The sequence below is a fragment of the Melospiza georgiana genome, chromosome 1, assembly GCF_028018845.1.
Source record: "Melospiza georgiana isolate bMelGeo1 chromosome 1, bMelGeo1.pri, whole genome shotgun sequence".
NCBI lineage: Eukaryota > Metazoa > Chordata > Aves > Passeriformes > Passerellidae > Melospiza > Melospiza georgiana.
The window spans coordinates 1,039,944-1,049,666 of NC_080430.1; the positions used below are offsets into that span (position 1 = coordinate 1,039,944).

General features: G+C 59.3%; 1 protein-coding gene across 1 annotated transcript; it reads right to left on the reverse strand.

The window, feature by feature from the left end:
- Positions 1-3,163: 3,163 nt before the first annotated feature.
- On the reverse strand, positions 3,164-8,209 carry LOC131096912 (E3 ubiquitin-protein ligase TRIM7-like). The gene is made up of 7 exons (XM_058045550.1): positions 7,802-8,209; positions 6,652-6,738; positions 6,110-6,340; positions 5,682-5,704; positions 5,287-5,396; positions 5,017-5,049; positions 3,164-4,001 (listed from the first exon to the last, which is right to left on the reverse strand). The coding sequence occupies exons 1-7, from the start codon at positions 8,207-8,209 to the stop codon at positions 3,490-3,492; spliced, it is 1,404 nt and encodes a 467-aa protein (XP_057901533.1). The 3' UTR covers positions 3,164-3,489.
- Positions 8,210-9,723: the final 1,514 nt, after the last annotated feature.

Sequence of the window (9,723 nt, forward strand, 5' to 3'; positions counted from 1 at the left end):
GAGGGAAGCAGAGCCCCTCGAGCTGCCTGGTGCTTCTCGGCCTGCTGGGCCCACATTGGCCCTTCTGTGCTGCTGCCCTGGGCTCAGCGCCGGAGGCTGCTGGGTGCCCAAAACCAAGGCCCCGGATTCAGCCGTCGCTTCTGCTCCTCCTGCACCCTGCTGTGCTGCCAGCCGGGGCCCAAGGAGAGTTTGGGGGGCACCATCCAGCCCCTGACATGATAAGGCAGTGGAACAAATCCCTCTGCAGGCGCTTACTGCCCTGCCATGGCTGTGCCCTGCTGAGTGTCCCTGCCACCCCACCGCCAGCTTCCCTGCCCCGGTGGCTCCCAGGCCCTGGGCCAGCGGCTGTGACAGGCCAAGGTGGCGCTGCCAGCCCCTGCCCAGCGTCCCTGCAGCAGCCCGGGGTGACAGCCTGATGTCCCCACTCATCTGGAGCCCCTGGGCTGCTGCCCGGGCCTACACTGCCCATCTCAGCCCCAGCTGGGGACAGCGGTGGCTCCTGCTCGTCCCCTGTTCCTGGAGCTGCTTTCTGGCTGCATCTGTGTCCAGTTCTGCCAGCAGCCCAGGCCAGGCAAGGCTGGGGGACTGTCACCCGTGGCCCAAGCTGCAGGGACAGGAGCCGTCCAGTCCGTGTCCCAGCAGGGGACAGCGCTGTCAATTGTCACCACCGTGACAGATTTCAGAGTCACTGCCACCTGTGCTCAGGGCCACGCTGGCCGTGCTGTCCCACTGGCATGGGAGCTGTCTCTGCAGAGGTGTTGGGATTTTAGCTGACTAGAGATTAGAAAAGTACAAGGCTGTAGCTAATTCCAAGTTTTGCACCACTTGTAAGATAGTGTGTCTTTAGGCCTGGCTGAGTATGATAACAAGTAGACAGAGAGGCGTGGGAAATGGGGAATGTAGGCCCAAAAGAATGAGGAAGAGTTGATGGTATATTTTAACCAATAGATCGCTTGGCTTACAGAATATTCATAAGCTTATTACTTGTTGTATAAGTGTCTGATGCTCTCTTCAATAAACGGAACTTGCTGATGACTCAAATTGAATCCCGAGTTTTCCCTGCAACCGACAAATACCTCATCCCCGACAAACAGCCCATTCTGCAACACAGAGGCATTGGTGACATTTGGGCTGCTCAAGGTCACCGGGATGTTGTTCAATCCCAGCAGGGTCCAGTGGCCGAGGCTGTTAGAGCCGTGTGTGGCTGGTGAGGAGCAGCACGAGGGGCAGGGGCTGCTGTGTGGGGCCAGTGACACAGAGCAGGGCACGGGCACTGCCAGCCTGGCCACACCAAGGCCCTGCCACTGTGGGGCACAGCCAGGCTACAACAGGCACCTCAGCTGCTTCATTGCCAATAAAAAGCTGAATTCATCCTTAGGAAGAAAAAGGACTCTGCCAGGTCCCTGTCAGTGCCAGTGTGACAGACACAAGCCATGGAGAACCAGAATCAGTTCTGCTTTTCATTGCCTCCTTGCCCAAACCTGCATCCAGTCCTGGTGAGGGGGATGCAGGGAGGCTGCCGAGGGACACAGGCCTGCAGCCAGGCCCTCCTGTCCTGCCCCCACACCTCCCTGCCAGGACATCAGCCCCAGCACAGCACTTTTCATGGAATCCCAGAATGGTTTGGCTGGCAAGGCACCTCCAAGCTCATCTTGTTCCACCTCCCTGCAAGGGCAGGAACACCTTCCACTATCCCAGGCTGCTCAAAGCCTCATCCAGCCTGGCCAATTTCCAGAGATGGAAGCATCAGCTCCTGTCAGACAGCAGGCCCTGACCTGAAACCCCAAACTTCTTCCAGGGAGCTGCAGCACCACCCCAGCAGTGGGAAGGCAGGAACCCAGGCAGGAGCCTGTGGATGTGACAGCCTGGTCAGAGAGAGAGAAAGCTAGATAAGCTTTCCCATGAATTGGTCTGGCAATATTAGGGAGGCAGAGAGAAAGAATGATAATCCAATGGTAAACTATCTGCAGGTGCTGTTTCTAACAAGTTGTTTTTCTCATAAAGATATTTCCTGAAGGGCGTCTTCTTAATTAGCCAGTCATGTAAAATGAGTTGATTAAATCAGCAATCAGGTCTACCTGTAGCAGACCAGTTTATAATAGATGGGGTTTAATAAATGCAGGGCTTTTGGCCTCTCAGCCCCCTGACCTGGAGTCTGTGTCATCCCTGACCAACGGGGACAGGAGCCTGCCCAGGCAACCCCAAAATGCTGCCACCCACAGCAATGAGCAGCTGGTGGCTCCCAAAGAATAAAGCAGGGATTTATTACAAGGCCTCCATGGATTCACCTTGGGCAACACAAGAGCCCGGCCAGGGCTACACCCAAGATGGACCCAAAGTGGTCACAAAACGGATGAGCACTCACAGTTTTACAAGTGTGGTCTCATGCTTTTATAAGTTCTGCTCCATTTGAATATTGCAGTTATTTGTCAAATTACAGCTTTAGGTTATGAAGTTGCATGCTCCTTGTTTTTCTCTCTTCAACTCACTGTTTATACTTTTTGGGCCTGGACCTTGAATCCTTGGTCTCAAGTCAGAAAAAGATTGTTTTGTCTACCTACTCTGAGAAGAGAACCTGCTAAGACTTAACATGAAATTTACAGCTACACAACAAAGAGGCACAGAATCAAAAAAGTATAAAACCTAGAACTCAAGACATTATCATCAGCTTGGGGCTCCAGCCTGGTTTCCTGACTGTGGGGTGGCTGCATGCTCCAGCCCTGCAGTGCTGCCAAAGGCTGGCATGGACAATCAGAGCCTCTTCCCTCCTCCCTCCCAATTATTCTGTGGCCTCAGTGCCCACAGGGAGAGGTAGGACACCATCCCCATGGCCCCTAGGCAGGACAGCAGCACGCAGACAGCCCCAGGCAGGACAGCACTTCTTGAATGCTCCAAAGGACTGGGCGGGAGGAGATGCGGAAAATTGCAGAGAGGGTCCAGGGCAGGCAGAGCTGCAGGGAGGCTGCAGAGTGATGCCGTGTCATTGCCACGGCTCCTCCCTGCTCAGCCAGCCAAGGGCACGGGCAGGCCCTGTAAGAATCCGTGTCTGGACGGGCTGTTTGGGTGCATTCCAGCTAGCCATGGACCCCAGCCCACTTGAATCTCACACGGATGAAAGCAAAAGACCAGAAGCGCTCTTCTCCATGCAGAGACCAACGTGGCACGTTTATTTCCAAGGTGGGAAAGAGACTGTTGCCTCATGGTGGGAGCCTTTTAACCCGGGGAATGGGGGGCAGAGGACGAGGAGCACAGCCCATGGGCCACCAGTGAGGAGGGGTAAACCAGGGCAGAGACCAGGGGAGGGTACTGGGGAGAGGGGTGGGTGAAGGAAATCATGTGGAAGGAGAGGGGAAGAACAAACCAGGTGATATAACAAACTATTCAGTGCAATATAGAGACTATTCAGTGCAAATTTCTAATAACCTAGTGTGAAAGAACAATCAACAATTTAGGGCAATGCAAGAGGGGCCCGGCAGCCATCCCACCCTGTCAGTGACACACCCGGATGTGGGTTCCTTTTGAGGAGACCGAAAAATATGGGAAGACTTCCTCAGTGAAGGTGGCCTTAAACTGGAAGATCTGCATCATATTCTTTGCATTGTAGAAGGTCACTAGGCCCATTTCATAGTGCAGGCAGACCCTGATTCTCTTGAGCTTTTTCTTGACTACCAGCCAGTCGGTGGACATAGATTGTGCGCTGTAGTGGCCCCAGTCCAGTTGCAGCACCCAGGTCTTTTCAGAGCTGCCATGGTAGATTGGCTCCTTCCTGGGCACGGACTCCAGGGCCACCCCCACGGCCCAGCTGCCCTTTTGTCTGACCTCCACCTCCCAGTAATGCCTCCCAGATGTGAACCCCTGGGAGCCCAGGACACTGAGGCTGCCTGTGAACCTCTTGGGGTTGGCAGGGACGTTTTGTTCTTCATTTCTGAACCAGACGGCTTTGTTTGCGTCCGAGAGCAGCAGGCGAGGATGCGCTGTCTCTGGGTCCAGCGTCACCTGCTCTAGAGGGGGACAGAAACATCAGTCTGTGCCTGCTGAGAACAGAACCAGCACCTCTCCTCCAGCCTGCACCACGGGGCTGGCTCCTGTCCTGGGAGCACCAGGGGCACTCCTGCAGCCCCCTCGGCTGGCATGGGACACGGGAGCCTCCCTGTGCCCACGCTGGCAGCCGAGGGTGAAAAGATGCTCCCTGAGGCGGGACTGAGGCAGGCAGTGTCCCCACAGGCAGGGGACAGACACGATGGGCTTTGCTCAAGCTGCTCCCAGAGCTGCTGCAGAGTGCAGCCCGTGGGGAGCAGGGCATGCCGTGGCTGTGAGCAGGCAGCGCTGCAAGGCACAAGGGGCCAGGCCAGTCCCTGCTCCTGTGCCAAGGGCTCCCCCAGCTCGGAGCCTGCTCTGCCGAGCCAGCAGGCAGCCTCAAAGCTGCAGAGCCCCAGCTGCCCATCCACCAGGGATGTTCTGCTGCCATCCCGTGGCCGTGCCACAAGGCCACACAGCTGTCACTGTGCGGTGTCACCAGCCCAGACCCTCTGCCCAACCCACTCCTCCGGGGACTGCAGGGGGGAAACTGAGGCACGACTCTGCTGTGCTCAAGTGCATCATCCCAACAACGGAGAGTGTGGAGAGCGGCCTCAGCACAAATGGTGCCAGCCACACCTCAGCCCAGCAATGCTGCATCATGGGGGCCCTGAGCACCTGCAGAAGCACTTCTGATCACACCTAAATGCCAGCTAAAATCATGTACAGCCCCTCTGCTTAACTGGGCACAGCCTGACACGGCCTCCTGCTGTCCTGGCCCTGGCCTGGCGTCGCAGGACATCATCCCTGGTGCTGCCTGGCACAGGGACAGACCTGGAGATTTACAGCAATCCTAGTCAAAACAACAGCACTCAGCTCTAGATAGGTGCTGTGTTTACACATATGTGCTGTGAGCCTATCTCTGTCACAAGGACACGAGGACAATCATCCTGGAAAGCTTTTCCCCCTCAGTTGTGCTCAGCAGCTCCACAAACTTACCCCTTTGCCAGTCTATCTCGTGACACATGTTCACTGGAAGAAGGAAAGGAAGATGCATGAGTGTCTCTCCTGTGGCACCTGTCCTGCTCCCCAGCAGGGCAGCAAGCCAGGTGTGGAGCCCCAGGCTCCAGCAAAGCCCATCCTGGGCAGGGTTCCCATCTGGAGCAGCCGTTTTGCTCCTGAGCCCCAGGCAGAGGCAGCAGGCAGTGAGGATTTCCCACTGCCAGCCAAGCCCAGGGGAAGCACAGCACAGAGCCAGCAGGGCTTCACCTCTGAATTTATCCACCATGGCCATGACTTGTCGGCTCTTCTGAGAGAGGCTCTTAATGCTCTTCTTCAGCTCTCGGGAAACTGGGATCGGGGCCATGGCTGCCCCACACCTGAGGGGAACAGGGAGAGGAGCTCAGAGCCCAGCCACCAGCCAGGGCCAGCAGGGAAACAGGGAAATCCCTGCAGCCCCAGAGCCCAGGGCAGCTGTGTCCCTGCTATCAGCACAGGAACCCCATCTTTAGGAGGGCTGCAGTGGCCTCTGGTCCCTGTAACATCCCATGGAATGCCAAATCCCCAGCGGGGCAAACCACCTCCTTGGAAGCTCCTGCAGCACTGCTAAAGCTGTGCCCAAAGGAGCTGAGCAGGAGGAGAGGGACAGCGAGCCTGTTTCATACCTGCTCAGGATTCTGGCAACAACCTGCAAGAGAGAAAACACAGGAAAGCTGTGGCACTGCCGAGGGCCAGGCAGCTGCAGTGGCTGCCCAGCTGTGTGAAGCAGCTTAAGGGGGCTGGGGCTGAGCCCACACCTCATCCCAGCACTGCCTTCCCTCAGGGCCCTGACCCACAGAGGGCACAGAACAGTGTCACAGAACAGTGTCACAGCACGGTGTCACAGCACAGTGTCACAGCACGGTGTCACAGCACAGTGTCACAGCACGGTGTCACAGCACGGTGTCACGGTGTCACAGCACTGTGTCACAGCACGGTGTCACAGCACGGTGTCTCACCATGGCCCCAGCCTGCCCCAGCATGCAGAGGGTGCCAGCTGGGTGTCCCCAGCCCCAGCAGGGCTCACAGTGCCCAGGGGCTGATGCTGCCTCACCTTGAGGAACTCAACCACCGGCTGCTCCTCCTTCTCCTGGATCTGCGCAATCACCGTGTCCAGCAGCGACTGCCTCTCCAAAACCCTGCGCGTGTATTCCTCGCTCTTACTGACCAGTTCATGGGACATCTGCACCAGCTGGGCCTGCAGGGTCTCTTTCTGCTCCTCCAGGCACTGCTGCAGCTCCTCAAAGCTCTCAGCCACTCGCTGCAGCTCCGAACTCACTGTCACCTGCAAGGCACCGCACGGAGGCCCTGAGCCCAGCCAGGCTCCGGCTGCCCCCGCAGGGACACGGCTGCTGCAGAGAGGGGACAAGGATCACACACAACGGGACCAGAGGTTTGCAACAGGAGCAGCAGGAAGAACGGAGACAGGGGGGGCAAGTCTGGATGTTGATGGGCCCAAGGAGGCCACATGAGATGGACAGAGAAAAGAACGTTGGCATGGCTTAGGAGATAAGGATATATGGGGAGAGGGAAAGGTGGGACATTCCTGGGGAGCCACATGGGTGAGCAGTGGGGGACATGGAGAGGAACACACACCTGCAGGTCTTCTCTCTTCTGGTCTCCTCTGCTTTTCAAGTTTTCCTTCTGTTCTTGCAAAGAAAGCAGGTTTCTCTGGAGTGTCTCCTGGGGCAGGGATTAAACAAATGGCATTTCTGTTAATTTTGGAGCGGCATTCACAGGAGGGAGAGATGTCACCAAACAACACCTGTGGGGACAATCCCAATCTGGGGAGTCCCTGGCGGTGACCCCTGATTACCTGGGAGTGAGTTTGGAGCTCAGAGGCAGCACCCACCTCACCAAACTCACTTTAGTCATGCTGGGGAGATCCCCATCCACACCTCTTATATCCAGAAACATTTCTGGAATAACTTCATTGAAATTACAGTACACTCCAGGGGAAAACCTAGAGTTTGAGATTTTTAAATTGTTTTTTAATTAGAAAAAACAATTTTCAAAGTTGCAAGTGTGATTTCCGGGAAGAGGTTTGCAGTGCCAGTAGCAGGGACTCAGGCACACACCATATATTTGCTGGAGTATTAACAAACTCCTTCTGCTCTGAGGCATCTCCTGCGTTGCTGTGAGCCCAGACCCCAGCCCACACTGTCGGGAGAAAGCCTGGCTGGGGACATGTGGGGCACAAGGGACCATGTGGGGAGCCCGAGGGGTGAGCAGGGAGAGGGACCTGGGCTCCTGCGTGGGCTGGGGCCAGGCCATGGCAGAAGCAGCAGCCCCAGCAGGGTGGCTACAGCAGCCCAAGCTGGCAGCCAGACACGGAGCCCGGGCAGCCGCCGCCTGAGGCCGCAGCTCCGTGGCTGGCCGGGGACACGGCCGAAGCTGTGTGTGGAGGGGAAGCAGCGCCGCGCCCTGAGGGAAGCCCAGACCCTGCTCGGAGCAGCCCCAGCCGCGCACGGAGGGCACCCAGAGCCACAGGCAGAGGAGCTCATGGGCAGAGCAGAGCCCAGGCTGTCCCTGAAGGGAGCCCAGACGTGTGCCCGGACAGGACACGGAGCTGTGCCCACAGGGGAGCCCAGGCTGTCCCCGAGGGAGCCCAGCCCCTGCTGCAGGGGATCCCCGCCTGTGGCCGGAGGGGAGCCTGAGCTGTGCCCCTCGGCCGCCCCAGCCCGGGCAGCCGAGGCCCCCAGCCCCTGCCCAAGCCCCCGGCCCCTCTCGCGGCGCCGCCCCGTACCTGCAGCTCCCGGGCGGCCTCTTCGGCGGGGCGGACACGGTGCCCGCGGTGCTCGGGCCCGTCCCGGCAGGGCGCGCAGAGCAGGGCGGCGCAGTCATCGCAGAACAGCGCCAGGACCTTGCCGTGCTGGGGGCACCGCGGCCGCGCCGCCACCTCCTCCAGGGACCGGACCACCTCCGCCAGGTCGCCCAGGGAGCGGATGGGTCGCTGCGAGCCCGGCTCCAGCGGGGCGCGGCACTGCGGGCAGGCGGCGGGGCGCGGGGGGTCCCCCAGCACGGCCGCCAGGCACTGCCCGCAGAAGCTGTGCCCGCACGCCGTGAGCACGGGCTGCTCGAACACATCCAGGCACAACGGGCAGGTGGCCCGGGACAAGAGGCGCTCGTTGGCAGCCCGCGCCTCCTCAGCCATGGCTGCAACCGGCGGGCAACGGACAGAAGGGGCCGGACCCGCGACCGCTGCGGGGGCGGGCCTGGGCACGACGGGAACGGGCTGGGCTGGAGGGCGGCAAGGGACGCTCGGTTGTGGGTGTGTGTTTATGAGAGTGTGTGTGTGTCTGTGGCTCTGTGCCTGGGAATGTCCCCGTCTCTCCCTGGGCAGATTCCTGTGCCTGCATCTGACATTGCTCACATGCGTGTCCGTGTCCATGTGCGTGTGTGCAAGCAGGGGAGGAAGGAGCAGGAAAACCCCGGGGGGACAGAAGCACAGGGGCGCTGTGTGCGCTGTGTGTGCCCGTGTCTGCAGGCCACGGGAGCGGGGCCGCAGCAGCGGCCGCGGAAAGGGAGGGCTGGGGTGGGTGTGAGTGTGAGCATGAGTGAGAGTGTGAGTGTCAGTGCAAGTGTTAGTTTGAGGGTAAGTGTGTGTGCGAGTGTGAGCCTTCATCCCGGCCTTCCCCCGGGGCGCAGCCGGTACGGTGCTGCCAGCACCCGCGGATGCTGGGGATGCTTAAATCAGTTGAATCGTAATAACCTGTCACGGGGCTGGGAGCTTCCCTCCGGCCCGGCCCCGATGGCGGTCGGAGCTGGGAGCGGAGCCCCTTCCCCAGGCCGTGCCCCGCGATCCTTCCGCGGCCCGGCTCTGGGCGGAGCCGCTCCCGGCCAGCCGGGCTGCCTCAGGGCGCTCTGAAGGGATTGTGTCGGGGCGGCAGCTGCGCCCTGAGGGAGCCCAGGCTGACCCTGCGCTGCCTCCCTGCGCTGCCGGCCTGGCCCGCTCGCCCGAAATGCCCCCAAGGCCCGGCTGCTGCTGCCACGAGGGCTCCGGCCTCCATCCAGTAAAAAGCTGAATTCATCCATCCTTAGGGAGAAAAAAGGACTTTGCCAGGTCCCTGTCACTGCCAGTGTGACGAACAAGAGCCACAGAGAACCAGAATCAGTTCTGCTTTTCATTGCCTCCTTGCCCATACCTGCATCCAGTCCTGGTGAGGGGGATGCAGGGAGGCTGCTGAGGGACAGAGGGCTGCAGCCAGGCCCTCCTGTCCTGCCCCCACACCTCCCTGCCAGGACATCAGCCCCAGCACAGCACTTTTCATGGAATCCCAGAATGGTTTGGCTGGCAAGGCACCTCCAAGCTCATCTTGTTCCACCTCCCTGCAAGGGCAGGAACACCTTCCACTATCCCAGGCTGCTCAAAGCCTCATCCAGCCTGGCCAATTTCCAGAGATGGAAGCATCAGCTCCTGTCAGACAGCAGGCCCTGACCTGAAACCCCAAACTTCTTCTGGGGAGCTGCAGCACCACCCCAGCAGTGGGAAGGCAGGAACCCTGGCAGCAGCCTGCCCAGGCAGCCCCAAAATGCTGCCACCCATAGCAATGAGCAGCTGGTGGCTCCCAGCAGCTCCATGTAGCTGCGCTGCCCTCTGGCACATTCTAGCACCATAGAGTTCGTAAATCCCAACTTAGGAGGGTTCATACACCAGGTCCTCGATGA

Excerpts from the sequence above, each read along its gene's own strand:
- LOC131096912 (XM_058045550.1), bottom strand. The coding sequence starts at position 8,209 with ATGGCTGAGGAGGCGCGGGCTGCCAACGAGCGCCTCTTGTCCCGGGCC. Across the intron at positions 6,739-7,801 it reads AGGCCGCCCGGGAGCTGCAG|GAGACACTCCAGAGAAACCT; the intron begins GTACGGGGCGGC and ends TCCCTGCCCCAG. Across the intron at positions 4,002-5,016 it reads CGAGATAGACTGGCAAAGGG|AGCAGGTGACGCTGGACCCA; the intron begins GTAAGTTTGTGG and ends GTCCCCCTCTAG.